At 47.7% G+C, this 15,973-nt stretch overlaps 1 protein-coding gene across 1 annotated transcript in view; it reads right to left on the bottom strand.

Moving 5' to 3' along the window:
- The window catches only part of RAB3GAP2 (RAB3 GTPase activating non-catalytic protein subunit 2), a 34,153-nt gene that overhangs the window by 13,194 nt on the left and 4,986 nt on the right, over positions 1–15,973 (bottom strand). Inside the window, 17 exon segments of the mRNA XM_078858264.1 lie at positions 439–640; positions 1,370–1,500; positions 1,818–1,908; positions 2,077–2,138; positions 2,853–2,935; positions 3,730–3,873; positions 5,003–5,145; positions 5,147–5,235; positions 9,353–9,492; positions 11,322–11,411; positions 11,594–11,673; positions 11,905–12,053; positions 12,272–12,370; positions 13,029–13,128; positions 14,274–14,375; positions 14,548–14,623; positions 15,776–15,823. Coding sequence (XP_078714390.1) covers positions 439–640; positions 1,370–1,500; positions 1,818–1,908; positions 2,077–2,138; positions 2,853–2,935; positions 3,730–3,873; positions 5,003–5,145; positions 5,147–5,235; positions 9,353–9,492; positions 11,322–11,411; positions 11,594–11,673; positions 11,905–12,053; positions 12,272–12,370; positions 13,029–13,128; positions 14,274–14,375; positions 14,548–14,623; positions 15,776–15,823 — 1,829 coding nt within the window.

The raw sequence follows: 15,973 nt of genomic DNA, 5'->3' as shown, positions 1-15,973 counted from the left end.
TTAGAGAGAAATCAAACCCCTGCCCATCACTCACCCATCTTGCCCCTCCCATACTCTCACCCTCAACACTTCTCCTCGCATCGTTCCCCTCTCTCTTTGTCAAGAAATCATCACGAGCCAAAGCCATTTAAGCCACCACACCTCGCCATCACTTCCTCCTGGCCATGGCGCCCAGCTGCTGCACTGCTGACATCTGATCTCTTTGGTCGAATCGGAGTGAAAGTGACACCCTGCTCAAATGAGCATTGAGGAGGTTTTCATCCTCCCGTTTTACAGCCCTGAACCATTGGTGGTAATTCCACATTTCTATGGCCGGGGCAAATCTAACCAGGATACATCAACTATTGACTTCCCCCTGAAGGGATGATGGGTCGTTATGTCCAATCAACCGTTGAAAGGATGCAAATATAAACCACGTGGGGCGTCGGAGAGCGTTACCGAGAGCGAGGGACTTGTCATCGTCGATCTTGCGGACACTCACGCCGTCCCTGCCAGCCTCCAGGCACTCGAGGAAGAGATCAACGGGGAAGGGCGCTACCCCCTTGGGGGCGGGCGGTGGAACCGCGTGCCGGTACCCGTCCAGCAGCGCCAGCGTGTGGCTCAGCACCGGCTCCTCCATGCGCAGCAGCACCGGCAGGTCCTACATACGGAAGAGATGCGCATAGCCAGGGGGGGGGGGGGGCATGCATCACGAGCTGAGGGGATACTCAACGAGACAGAGAGAGAGGCGCACGGAGAGGCAGAGACTGAGACACGGGGAGAGACGGACACTAGGACGCAGAGAGATCGAGGCGCGGGAGAAGGGGTCCTGATGGGACACACTTGAAAAAGGCCGTGCGGGTTGTGAAAAAAATACTTTATTTTTTAAGTGGAGAGAAACGTTTTGGAAGAGGGCATAAATTTAGTAGTTTGTCGTCAAGAGCAGATGGCACACTTTACCAAGTGCTTCCTGTGTGAATATGGCACACGTTACATAGTGCACTACCTGAGATCGTGGTGGTAATTCCACGTTATCGTGGCAGGGGTCAGTATCTCCATATTCTAAAATGTAGAAAACTACACCGACTGTACATACGGAAGACTGATTTTATTCTAATTGCGTGTGGCAGTTACCAGTGGTGTAGCATGGTTGGCATGGGCCCTGGCACAAGAAATGAAACGGGTACCCCTACCCCTGTTGAATTTCCCCCTCAATGCAGCCCAGGACTTGGGCCCTTCCCGCCCACAAGCCCCAATGCATTTGCACCTCCTGCATGCTCGACAGCTACACCGCTGACAGTCGGGCCAACGAAACAGAAAACACGCCAATCAACATTTTGGGCAAAAGGCCTTTGTCGTGAACAGCGCGGCTTGAGGACAAGCGACTCACGGTTTCGTCCACCTCCATGGGCGGCGAGCCAGGCTGGTCACGGGAGAGCTGGCTCACGGTGGAGTAGAGCTGCAGCAGCTGATGCTGGCTCTGGCAGAACTGCACAAGGTCCTCGTCCATGCTGGCCGGCTCTTACCAACGCGGAGGGAGGATTTATACAAAATGTTATGTAAATGTTAACTTCACAATCTGGTCTGGTCTGGCATTATCTGGTTGAGCTGCCTTAACGATGTCACCCGAGTTTTACCAAGTCTGTCAAGGCATTGCTTTTGTATCACAGTCACCAAGCAGGCTTCCCAAGAAAGGCGAGAAGAAAAATGTCCCATCCTGCTACGAGGCATCATCGCTCAGCAAGGACAATAGGAGTAGTAGGTCCGAGCGTGGAGGCCGTGCTACAGAAATCAAACGAGATAAATCGGCGGGGGCGTGGGAGCGTGCGGCCACCGACCTTGGCTCTGCACGTTCTCCAGGAAGGCCCCGACAACGTCGAGCAGGGAGGACACCGAGAGCTTGCGGGAGGACAGCACCGCCTCCAGGCCCTGCCGGCAAACGAGCGCCACGTCACACGGCGAGCCATGGCACGGAGCGACTCAGCTCCCCTCCCTGTGGCGAGCGGACGCGGGAGCGCATGCATGCGGCGAACTGGGACACGCGCAGGAGGGTTAGGTCGCGAGCAGGAGCCCACGCTGATGCGTGCGCACAGTCACCTGCTTTTTGAGAGCTGGATACTTCACGTCTATGAGGAGCTGCGCCATTTCCTTCTGAAAATCTAAGCACCACAAACAAGCGACACACGTTATAGTTGCGTTTATTCACTCCGTTCGGTCGATTGTACAGATTATGTATACGTGTGATATGAAGAAGGGCCACTGCCGGGAACCTCACCTATAATATAGTTTTTCTTTGAAGGCCACAATGATATTGACGAAAGTGTTGACGTTTGTTTTTTACAATATATTTATCAAATGAAAATGGAAGCTGCAAATACTGGTTAAGGGTGCATATAACTCACTGGTAATTTTATTATAGTCTATTTTAACACATATGTTTTTTCTATATCTACACAGACAATATTTTATGACGATGTAACAAAAAAAACGCAAATAGATGTGTGAAAGAGACAGTGCTTGGCCTGTAAATGCGCATGCTTTTGAAAACAGATAAAAGTTAAAATGTATAAGTTTTAATATTATTACTATTTTATAAATATGGACAAATAGACGAATCGCCATCTGTTTCCATCTGTACGGGGATAGTGTTGCCCCCTTGCGCGTGTGGGTTTTCTCCTAGTGCTCTGGTTTCCTCCCACTTGTATAATAAACACTCATCATTAATTGGCACGAAACGTAAAATAAAAACCCAATGCAGGACCCTCCCGAAAAAAAGAGTCCGACTCGTTTTGAGTCCATGGCCCCGTAAATAATTATACCGTGCCACAGATGTTGTTGTTACGTGAGAACGCAAAGTGCCGCTAAATCGGTACCTGGGCTGATGACCTTTGCCTTGAGAAGGCCCGACAGCCTCTTCAGCAGATGCATGTCTTTCGCTCTCTCGCTCTTCTTATCGCTGCGCGAGGAGACAAAATTGCCGTGGCACAAACGCACGTGAGCATCCAGACATCTCCTTGGCGAGTCTTGGCTCGATTCCAACCACATGCCAACGTTGACCCCAATGTTGCATGTTTACGGGGAGTGTGCTGCCCCCTACTGTGTTGATCACATGTCGCTTGCAGGCAATCTCAAGAGGTAGCTCCGTGGTATCCCCTTCTACGGGCCATTTTCTGACACCAAGGGTTGCATTGCTGTGCGAGAGACTAAAATCGAGTCTACGTCTCATGATGTTACACCCATTGCAAAGTCAGCATGCAATTTAAGAGAAAGACAACAAAAATTATTGATGACAAATAATGCAAATGTTGCTTTGATTTAAATAATGGTTTTCCCATTCCATAAGTGCTCTGCTAAATACGAGGAACTTAACAAATCATCTCACTATCATTTAATGAACTGTTATGATTTGGGAGCAGAATTCAGTTCACAGACCAATGCGTTTTGTGTGCATTGTTTCTCGTGTGCATTGTTTCTCATTCCATCGCATCAATACAGTGTAGTTAACTTTACCAGCCCACAGCACGCCACTTACATTTCATTTGCATAAATCAGAAATAGTGAATTACTGCACGCACGATTCGAGAGTAAGATTCGATTTTAATTGATCAATCGCTACATCGTTACACACCAAATAAAACACTGCGCCTCCACGCGGGCACCAACACCGACACAGGCGCACACATGTGCATGCGTACGTGCGCGCATCGCACAGGCAGGTGGTGGAAGGAGGGAGGGAGTGTGGGAGGTCACCTGAGTGCGAGGTGGAAGGGCACATTGATGGTGCGCACGGAGGCGGCCGTGGCGTCCAGCAGGCACACCTGGTAGGTGTGGGGCAGCCAGCCCTGGCTCGTCACGTTGTTGAGACCCATGATCCTGTAGCCCGGGTAAAGCAGCCTGCACGCCCCACCACGGTCAATGAAGAAAAGGAAAACACAAGGCAGGCGAGTCCTCGCCCTCCTCCCTCCTGTGCGTTGACCAGGTGTGTCGAGGAGAGTGTAGGGGGCAGATGTCCCATTAGAGTTCTCCTGCCTGTGACCAAACCACCAGGAACGTGCCCAATCTCATCAATTTCTCTTGTAGCCCCGCCCACCACCCCCACGTTCCATTCCCTGGTTACCACATTCAGATAAGCCCCTCCCTCCTTAACTTGTATTTCAGGGCTGGTCTTTTCGAATTTTCCTCACTTGATGCAGTAATTTTAGCTGTGACGGTCCCACCTGATGACGGTGACTTGTGTTGCCTCCGAAACGTCGTGATTTATTATTTTATTTCCATTATTACTTTTATTAATTTTCATTTTATTTTTTACCTACGTGACTTCACCGAAAAAACCTAAGAGTATGAATCCTTGCAGTCACGAAAGCTTCAAATCTAGAATCAATCTCATCAAGTCTCAAAAGTTAAGCAGGATTTTGAGCCTGCACATCGCTTGGATGGGCCACCACCACCACCACCATGCACAAACAGGTTGTGATAGAGCTGCGGGGCTACGTAGTGGGCAGTTGAGGGAAGTGCAGCGAAATTAATTGTTGTGCTGTACTGTGACGCTTCTACCTTCATCAACCCGCAGTGGCCAACAGAATGAAGTATCGTCAAATATTCCCCACTACCCGTACGGTATGGGGAGGCCCCAGCAGTAGATTGACAAAGAGCTGTGCATGTCCACACGCACACATGTTTAAACGTTTACACGGACACTTTACGAGAGCTGTTTAAACACTGCAGAGCACCTTACACTGTTTTCGAGGGTTGCGTGACACTCAAGAGCCGCAGGGTTCAGTGATAGATAAAGACAGAGAGAGAGTGCAAAATCGAGCTGCCGTTGATTAAAACAGGGCTCGTTTGCGCTGCCTTCATCGTGCAATTAACATCACCGACGACCCAAGTCACGGGCAGAGTGGAACCCCTCGCTGTCCAATCACCACGGGCCCTGTCCTGCGCTTCGTGGAACCACTCGCCTCGTCGGACCATACATGATCCGACGATGCGAGACGTAGGCGTGTCTAGGAGCGCGCCGCGGCACCTGCAGTTCTTGCCCACGTTGAAGGCGGCGACGCGGGGCCCCTGCTGCGTGCTCCACACCTCCAGGATCCCGCGCCGCGGTGCGTAGATGGCGACGAACTGCGCGACGCGCGCCGAGCGGGGGGCGGCTGCGGGCCGGGGGGGGGGCCCCCGCAGGAGCCGGGGGCCGCTCCGACTCGGACTCGTGCAGCTCCTCCAGCACCTGGATCCAGCCGATCTCCGCGTCGCGGTAGCCTGCAAGTAACACGCACACAAGCACACACGCGTGAGCACAGAGGGTAAAACCTCACGTTTTCAGCCAGATAGGCTTCCGTGGCGAAAGCCACAAAGGCACAAGCGGGGGTGTTGTGGCCAGAACTCCTCCCATGCCCCCCCCCCACACCTTTGTCTCCCCAGTTTTTATGTTCACACATTTCATGAGATATTCAGTTAAGGGCAAGTCAGCCTCAGGGAGGCCCAGGTGAAGCTCATATTCCATTTCCCACTGATGTTATCAATGGCTTAAAATGAAACCCAGGTCACCGGGTTCAGAGCGCAGTGGGCGAACCACTGCATCACCCCTCCACACACACCAAAGACAAATACCTCCCGTGTAGCCTTAACAGACTGTTCGGGCAAGTGCTCTTAGTGAGCACCTATGAAGGCCAGCACGGCACACGTGATGGTGGCTGGCGAACACCACGCCCAGTCGCCTTTGTCTCCCTAGTGGCGATGTTTACACACCACACCAGGTACTCATTCGAGGCTGAGTCTACCTAGGGGAGGCTCAGGATGAGTTCAGATAATCGTCACTGGTGTTGCCTGTGAGCAGAAATCGAACTCGGGTCGCCGGGTTCGTAGCGCAGTACGCTAACCGCTACACTGCCGCTCCCCACACACACCACGTGCGTACACACATATATTCTGACTCAGCCCAGCTCAAATGTAATTGATCTAATCCCTATATTGCAATGAGGAAGCAGCTTACCCATCAAAGATATGGATAGATAAGCTGCTTCGTCTAAATAATTATCTATGAATTGTTTCTCATGTTTAACTGATTCGGAGAAAAAATTCACGTCTGCGATTTTCTGTGACAAAAATGGCACGCAATGAATGTCACAGGGTATTTACCGATAGACATCAAGCTTTGGTGATTGTCACATCAAGTTAACGGTGACTACGAGCGAAATTAACCCAACAACTCTGGCAATTCTGGCTCGGTGGTGATGGTGCTGATCTCTGTGCCACCAAGTTGCCGCTGCCGCAAAGTGGCCAGGAGGTAGCAGCACAGCAAAGTATTCTGGAATCTTTCCACACAGAGCTCTTGAGTACTATGCTGTCGTATGCATGGGTTTTATCCGGACATTATCATTTTCTCCCAAAAACCAAAAGCAACCCGTACCTCCGATTAACACGATTGGCTACGTACGGTGCAAGAGAATTTCAGCATACATACATACAAAAAAAACTGTCTTAACATCCCAACGCAGGGCTCTCCTTAAAAGACTCTTCAATCAGGCTGTTCAGAGTATACATTATTATTATATCAGCAAAGCCCGACACCACTCCATTTTTCAATAGCTTCCCTCCGCTCCAGTAATTTCTCAGCCCTGTGAGAGTGATACGCAATGGGTCTGTCTTCACATGGCTTCAATGGCACAATTAATGATTGATCTGCAAGGTTCACGTGTTTGAAGCTGTCACAATGAGAGCTGTTGTGTGTGGTTTTTATCTCGCAAAATTGGCGGTCGCATGTTTGACGTGGTGGTAAGATGCACGCGCGCGCTCGCCAGCGCAGTGCGGGCATGAGTAATGCGGCTATTTTCTGGCGGAAGACTAGACTTGTCAGCCCAATGCGGCACATTACAACTCGCGATCGATGAATCATCAAGGTGACTGCAAAGAGAGCCACTCCGATGCCCAGCCTCCACGTTTGCACACAAATGGCACAGTCACAAAACGCCGATCGCCCTCTTTAACAAATACACAAGCATGTCTGCAGCAGAGAGACGCTCCGCAATCGTTTTGTCCTGCGAACGAGGATGGCGCGGCAGCGGTCGGTGGCTTGGGATTTGTTTGCAGGCCCTGTGCTGGTGGCCGCTCAGAAAAAAGGGACCTTCGGAGTGAAATATACTGTAACTCAAAGGCGCTCGAATGCATGGCGAGATGCATTCGCAAGCCAAACGAGTCGAAAAGCCACCACTGCCCTGTCTTCTGTAGGTCCCTAGGTTCCCTGCAGCTGTTTACTCTGAAGCTATCATCGCCGACATGGCTTGCAGTGGAAGGCACTGCCAACAAGGGGTGAAATGACGATCTATGAGCAAATCACCATCAAAGCCCCCAATCTAGTCAGAACTTGGAGGTTAAGCAGGGTTGAGCTTTTCTATTACTTAGATGGGAATACCAGATGTTGACGGCTAGGGCTGTGGGGTGGCCAGGACATGGCAGTGAATAAAGGGATTCTTGTATCTATTTGTGCAGAAACATGAATGTTATTCTATCCTATTCAAGAGTTTTTTCCGCATTAAAAACACTCAAGAGCCATGTGGCTCAGCGAGGCTTTCCTGAGTAAAACATTCGGCATTATCATTATGTAATAATTGGCATTATTATTGATGCATACATTCATCCATTAATACTGTTTGGTAATCTTCCAAGCATTGCATCGAACTGCATGTGTAAAACCAAATTCATATAAGTTACATGCAATGGGTCCATGTCACCCCAGCAGCCACCAGGAGTATCTACCGCAATGTTATATAAACAATCAAATCTATCACAATGTTATGAAAATATAAACAGTGTTTAAAAATATATATTAATAATGTTATAACAATGTTTTTGTAACAATGTCATAAAAACAATCGAATCGCGACCCTGAAATCCTGACAATTAATAGAATTTCTGGGCCGGTGAATTCTTCTCTCGCTGTTGTCAAGGACAGTGCCGGTGTAGGGCATTATCAGCCCCCGCTCATCTGACATAGGGCACACACCATTTGTTTCCGGAGCTACCTGGATTCTTTCCCAACAAGGGAAATCTCATTGAATAAGAAGTGACGCATTCCTCCTGCACCGCATTTTTACGTCAACTGTTTCGACACAAACAATGCTTGGGGCGGCTTAGGGAAACTAGGGGCTTAAAGAAGCCGCATTTTAACTGTGCCTCAGCGGAAGAGCATTGCATGGAATGTACAATTATATTTTTGCTTTAATTTCCGTTTGCTTCATAGCTGTATTTTGTTTTGCGTTTGTCATTTTGGTGACCCCTGGTCACTCGTGCGAAAGACACTATTCTCTGGTCTCTTGAGTTATCACGTTGTTAAACAAAATACTACACGTTAACTTATCTTACATTTTAGTTATAAATAAGAACAGGAATATCAATAATAATGGCACATATTCACTGAAGAAAGCCTTAGCGAGTCTCAAGAGATTTTTTTTCACAAACGCCCGGTATTTGGATGTTTCATCAATTCCTTTAGTGAGTGCTTGGTTTAATGTGCGGGAGTAAACCAGAAAACCTGCAGAAATCCCACCACGCGTTCAAGGGGGTGACGTTCAGTACTGCCATCCATCCACCACCTCTCTGCCCGGAGCCTACAACAACACCCATCCAAGTACTAAGTAGGCTCAAAACCCTGCTTAGCATCGGACGTTGGATTGAGGGTGATTTTGTAGTAGGTTAGAGATGAATAAGAAAACCTTTAAACATATAAAAATGCCGATTATTTCTTATACATTATCGAGACGTGCACAGTGCACAAGAGTAGAAAAACATCTTTAGAGATGTATACAGTGCATGCGCAACTGTACTTGAAGATATGTCTTGAGTTAGGCGATATTTAATTCAAGCAAGATCAGAGCAGTGCAATCGAGCTGTTTGGATTATTATTTTTATAGATCTATTCCTGTTGCTTCATAATTAACATCAAACACCAACATTAATTGTGCTAGGGCAATGAGACCATACTCCAACAATGTCTTCAATAATTAATCCACAACTGAGATTTAGATAGGAAACCTATACATGTAATTGCAGTTGTTTAATTGTATAATAAGAAAACGACAGCTGGCAAGTATCACGCATTCATAAGTGGCAAATATTGAATGACTAATCCAGAAAGAAAAAAATTAATACAACATTTTGCACCAGATTCGCATCTTCGCGAAATGGCTGGCGATAAGAGAACAAAAAAAAATGTGTCAAAAGCGAACATCCGTCAAGATGAGAATTTGGCCCATTGTGTGCTGTCGACTTGCATCAGTGCATGCTTGTACCGCGCACTGAAACTCGGTCGTGGGCAGAGAGAAACTCCGGTGAAATGGCACAACGGTCTTGGTAACGAGGTGCCTGCCCTCCAACTTGCCTTTCCACATGCGGATGGCGACGCCCCGCTGGAGGTCGAGCATGATGACACGTCCAAACTCATCCGTCACGGCAGCCAGCGTGTTGCACGGGGAGAGCGTTATCGACTCTCCGCGACGACGTGAGTCCGGGATCCCAAACCTGCCGCCCGGCCAGAGTAACGATGGAAGCACGGCTGGCACGCAATGGGCGCGCGCGGCTTGGTGCGTACGACAAACACGGTCACAACTGCTTTACTCAAAGGTGATTGAAAGCTTTTGTGTCAATGGATTTTGTCTGACTTGTGAGTTCTTTCATCTGCTCTGCCTGAGTAGGAGTATGATATATTCAGGATCAATTCGATATCCTCGGTGGACTTGCCCCTGATTACCTCTCCCCTCTCATCTCTATCCATTTCCCCTCCACACGCTCTACGCTCCAACAAATAAAACTTTCTGTCGGAGCCCCTAGTCAACCTTAGCCAGAGGTCGCAATCGGGTACCCGATACCCGTACCCTACCCGATACCCGGCTACCCGTACCCGGCCGGGTACGGGTACGGGTACCCGTTTGCGACCCTGGTGCGGCCGGGTACGGGTAGGCCGTGAGTCACTGGTGAGTAACCGTTTGTCACTCATTTCGGCCGGGTACGGGTACGGGTAAGGAATCAAAACCCGTTTGCGACCTCTGACCTTAGCTCAGTGGAATATCGTTTGCTCTCTTCTGCATCCCCCATGGTATTGAACTTCCTTCCCCCAGCCATCCATGCCGTTGACTCCCCGCCAGTGTTCAAGTCTAGGCTTAAACCCTTCCTTTTCCCTCTACCTATGATTGTCTGCCCCTTTCTACATTAAATATGCCCAATGGTTTGTCTCAAGACACATTTTCAAGAGGGCTCTACATCCAGATGTTTAACCAGTCTCTAATATGTGCAATCAAACCTGAGTACCTGGAGAAATCCCAGCATGCATACCAATGCACAAACCCATGTTTCTGTACCGCCTTCTCTTGGCAGCTATGTAACCGAGTGAGTTTGTGAATTTCAGACAGATCTCTGTGATCCACTAACCCTTTCCTCCAGAGCATTGGATTAAAAGAACATGCCATGCCAATGTGTTGTCCTTCCCGCCGCACCTCCGATTAGCATGGTTGGCTATGTATGGTGCGAAAGACGTTTAAAATACATACATACAATCCGTCATGGTGGCAAACCATCCTAGAAAACCTCATGGCAATTAAATCATAACATTTAATAAATGTCCATACATAAGCAGAGTTATCTAGACCTCTCTTGTAACACTAATTCAGAGTATATATTAAAGGTTTAACTACAATTATAAAAATAAGTCGAACCCACCAAGGTATATGTGCTGAATTTTTTTAGGCGTAGTTGTTATGTTATTTGGCAGTGTTTAATGGCAGTGGTAAATTTGTGTAAGCCTGTGCTTTTAATCGGCTCTAGCTGAGCAGAAACTTAATTTTAAGTTGACCACATATCACACAAAAGGTTTTTGCACATATTGGAAGTCAAAAATCATTCTGTGCATTACAACTGTCTTCTGTAATAAGCTCAAGAATTTGTGCAACCAACTCTCAAATGTGCACTGTTAGATCGCAGACATCATCTTAATTGACCTTCAAACAGAAGAATTGGTCTGATGAACACACTGCTGTTTCATTTCAGAAGATGATTGTTCAATTAACTTACTACACACAGACTCACACAGAGACACACATACTCAGACTGACTCACACAGACTCACACAGAGACACAAGGACTCAAACAGAGACATCCAATTGCATGTTTAAATAGTTCACCCACCTACCTACCGACAAGGGGGCCTGACCGTAGATGGACCCGCAGAACGACAAGCAAGGGTTATTACGTTCAGCACGGAAACTTGTAGACGATCATCACAAGGGCACACTGACACGTCAAGGGCCGTCGCTTGGGCACAGTGTTACGCTCCACATCGACGAGTCAGCTCTGACCTCACGGGAAGTGGGGTCGCCGGCTCGACCTTGGGCTTCTGCTTCTGCGGAGTCTCCGCTTCCTGCTTCCCCTTCCATCCGAGCCAGCCGCTGTCAAGAGTCAAAACACGGCGCGTCCAGACGAACCGCCAACCACATATACGTACGGTCACGTCGCACGACTTGTTGCGTTGTATGCACGTCTCGTTTTCGGAGCTGATGTTTTCACCAAAAGATTTGTGCCATGGTGTGAGCTATTTCATGCCGCTGGATTCACAAAGGAAGGCTTTTACCTGGCAGCGTTGATTAAGGCGGATGTCAGCTTGCTGGCCACTGCCAAAGCCACGTGTGACAGAAGAGGCTGGCTGCTTCCCTGCACCAAAAAAACACACACGGATTAAAAAAATAAAATCCAATCACAGCCCGAAATATAAATCGTACACCAGAGCGAAACGTAAATGGCGGAAAAAAAACACAATTACAGTGCTCGACAGTCAATAAGCAATGACACACAGGCTGTCGATGGCTTCACCACTTTCGCGCCACTTCGAAAGAGCACTTAAAGAGGCCGGCAGGCGTTCATTATAAAGTTTCCGGTTGTCACCTCGAGCGCGTAGAAGAATCCCGCGTAGGGTCCGCTGCCCACGGTCACATACTGCGACATGGCCGGAGGGCTGCTCTTGATGGTGGCATTGTAACCGCCGAGGATCGACGCCACCTTCATCTGATCGAACGTGCACGAGGTCACCACGCCTGCGAAACACATCGAGGCCGCTCAGCCGCTCGCTCGCTCAATCGCTCACCTAAATCCACCATGTGTTTCTATTATTATTGTTTTAAGCAGCGGCACTGTGAGCTGTAACATAGAGTTGGCGAATCGATGTGTAATGGTCATTGTGGGCCCGTCACGTGTTTGACAGCATAATGCAAATGGCTTGGGGCAACAGAGCAGTGCGATTGCTCCCACGTACCGACGGTGATGTGGTCGACTATCGATTCCATCTCCTGCAGCCCCCACTTTTTGTAAGCCAGCGGTGGTGGCTGGATGCATTCTGACCCGGCAGCCGTGGCTGTGATAAAAAGAAAAAAATCAGCGCCACTCAGATCATAAGTGACCCTGTTTGCAGGGGTTTTACAAGCGCACATTCAAAACACCACACCACTCACTCACTGGGTTTCCATTGAAAAGTAATGAAAACCATGCAACATATTCAAATCAAAATTGGCATAAAAAATATCCGAATAGCCTGAGTGTCTTCTCATTTTCAGAAACAGAATTGTTACTTCATAACAGCCCTTTCCATCGGTGTACTATGATTCAAGCACCGTTCTCACAAGAGTGGCCCGATTTAGAGCTGTCTGGGATTTAATGGAATTTGTCGCATGCAATTTACGTTTCACTCACTGCATCCAAAATGCATTAAAAAAACACAGATGTACAACCTGATCATGAGTTGGACATGTATTTTTTAAAACACTCTGTATATTTGTATTCTTCCTGACAAAACAGCGCTCATTCCAAATGGAAAAGTGAACTGGAAATTCAGTAACTGTTTCCATTACCACTGTTATTGCCCACGACAGCTGATGGGGGTGAACCCACTGACGAGGTAGGTGTGCCAATTTTCGCAGTGGACTGATTTTCACAGCCTGCCAATTTTCACAGCGTACTGATTTTTTTTGCACTGTGCCGATTTTTACGGGTCACGCCACCACTGCCCAGCGTACCTCGCGCGACCTGGTTGCGGCAGGCTCGGAGAGACTGGTAGAGGCTGAAGCCGTCGATGGTGACGAGAGCCGTCGGGTAGAGGATGCTCAGCTCCTCTTGCTGACCGTGGCCACCAACAACAAAAGACAAAGATCCCCTTCATAACTTCAACAGACTGTTGGGACAAGTGCTGTTAGCGAGCACCTATGAAGGACAACATGGCGCATGAAAAGAAGGGTGGCCAGCACCATGTTTAGTCGCCTTTGTTTCCCCAGTGGCGATGTTTACACACTACGCCAGGTACTAATTTAAGGCTGAGTCGACCTATAGGAGGCCCAGGACCGGTTCAGATAATCGTCACTGGTGTTAGTTGTAAGCGGGAATCAAACTCTGGTCCCCAGATTCGTAGTGTAGCGCACTAACCGCTGCACTACCGCTCTGCACCAGACACACACACACATGAGACACTATGCCACCATGATTTGGTGTTAGCCACAGAGCTTTACAGAGTTACCTTACAATCACCAGCAACGGACAGCGAAAATCAATGCACTTAAAAAAATAAAAGGTAAAGGTTCAGCTCCATAATCACTTAGTCAAACACTGCTTGCGAAAGGCCTCTCCACTAGGGGGAGCTCTAGAAAACCCCTTGAGAGTGTTTTGGCCTACTTTTTCACGACGGCCAAACGTCTTGGAAGAGGTGGGAATACCCACACTTTACCTCACCACACACAACACCTGCCATTCGACTATAGTTTACCCAATTATACAGAATGAGAATATTTTTTTATACTGGAGGAATACGATGAGCTTTCAAGCACTTTTTCACAGATGTCCAGTGGGGGCAGGTCAGAACGTTACAACAACAAACAATACAAAGGTGGGAGTGGGAGGGGATGAAGAAACTCGGCAATTTTTTCAACTACCGCATCTAGAGATCAAATCGAACCGGCAACCTGATTTGCAAGTCCATCGTGCTAACCATTACACCATGGCAGTGCTATGTATGCAACCTACATAAAATCAGTCATCTACTTATACACATAAATTAACTTGCAAACACATAAATGAACTTTACTCAATAACTACGTGAAAGTCCAATGAGATTCATCACCACTGCTGTGGGGGTGACCGGATAATTGGCATCATTTCTGTTTTAAAACTAAACTACTGATTTTTTCCGTCTGCGATTTGCGCTACGATGCTGGTACGTAATAACCTATGCGCACACAAACTGCGGGAGTTCCTGTGCGTGTGGAGATCACCTGCTCGGTGACCCCCGCATGCCTCGGGGTCTCGTACGTCCTGCACTTGAGTCTCAGCACCGGGTCCTCGCTCAGCAGCTGTGACAGCAGCAGCACGCCTGTCTGCAGCCGTACGCCGCCACACGCATTCAACAGATCATCATGATTCAATAGATCATCACGATTCAATAGAACATCACCATTCAACAGATAATCACCATTTAACAGATAATAGAGACGGGATGATGGCCCGTGGGTGGATGATAAAAAATGTACCCATCCATTCAGGACTTGCCTCTGTGTAGAAACGAACGTAACCCGTTGTGAAGCCGATGATGATGCAGGTCCAATCTGGTCGTCCCGTGGAACTCCTTGTTTGAAAAACAACAAACATTTATCAAGAAAGAGTATGTGCCGAATGGGCACGTCATGATTCCAGTCATCCTTGCAGTGGCTTTTGGCTGGCCATCGAACAAAGATGGTCACTGCATCGCGCGCTTTCAGATGCGCTTTTGTGGCCGTCTGGAACACTCTTCCTTCTGATATTAGGAAGCCACTGGAGCTATGCACTTTTAACTCTAGTTTAAACATTTCTTTAGAACTGCTTTTTGTGTTTAATTTGTTGGCCTTCCCCCGCACATCCGATTAGCATGGTTAGCTACGTATGGTGCGCAAGAAGTTCAACATACATACATACAACCCCGAGAGATGATTGATTACATTCGCACGATTTTGAGTAACATATCAATTGACGGATCAATGTTTTTTTGTGTCTGGTTTGTACCGTCACAATTGTATCGCCAATCTCGTACACTGTGCTTGCTCTGTCTGTGCAGTCTGCGTTGTCTCCATAGTCAATCTTGCACAGTGTATTTTTTTTGCTCATTCGTTACTTTACACCATAACATCATTCACGTGATTTGCATCCATTGTAAATATTCAATTCTTACACACATTTGATCCAATGCGTGCGCCATTGAGCATAACGACACATTTTAATCGCTGAATCGTAAGACGTCTGTGAAAAGAAGTAACTTAAGTCAGCACGAATGTGTGCATTCAATACATTGATGTAAAAAGATGTTATTTATTTCAGCAAGAAGGGCCCAATTAGCTGCTAGACTCTATTGTAAGGGCGTCCTGCGATAGTACAGATGTTGTAAGTCCAGATCTTAGTGACACAAGCATGGTCACAAAGGTTGCGATACAAACAGCAAGTATCGGTCCATGCTTTATATGTTACAGGGCTAGGGAACCGATCGAAAAACACAACAAAAGATGACTACATTATTCTACGAACGAAAATAGAGAAAATAAACTTTTTCCATTTAACAAAGCAAACACAATCAGTAACAGGGAACTTTCAGAATGATCCACACAGACTTCGGCTCATGCTTCTTTGCCTATTATGAATGACAGACAAATCAAAGTGTCCATGTCAAAACATGCATCTAGCGTAAAGCATTCCTTCAATAGCATGCAGACAACCTTTACAGCTGGGAGATGTACAGGCAAGAGCTCACCTTTTTTGACTGGCGAGTGGTATGCAGATAGCACTGCTGATGAACTCCCTGCAGAGCCAACAGTGGTAGCATGGCGACAGACAACAAGGGCTCAGATCAATGATTAAACAAATTCAGACTCTTTTGGTAAACAAATATTTGTATGCTGGGTTTGTAAGTATGTTGAACTTCTTAGCCAAACCGTGCTAAAAGGGTTTG

The sequence above is a fragment of the Lampetra fluviatilis genome, chromosome 7, assembly GCF_964198595.1.
Source record: "Lampetra fluviatilis chromosome 7, kcLamFluv1.1, whole genome shotgun sequence".
Lineage (NCBI taxonomy): Eukaryota > Metazoa > Chordata > Hyperoartia > Petromyzontiformes > Petromyzontidae > Lampetra > Lampetra fluviatilis.
Note: the sequence above shows the minus strand (reverse complement) of the source record. Positions and strands in the feature narration are given on the sequence as shown.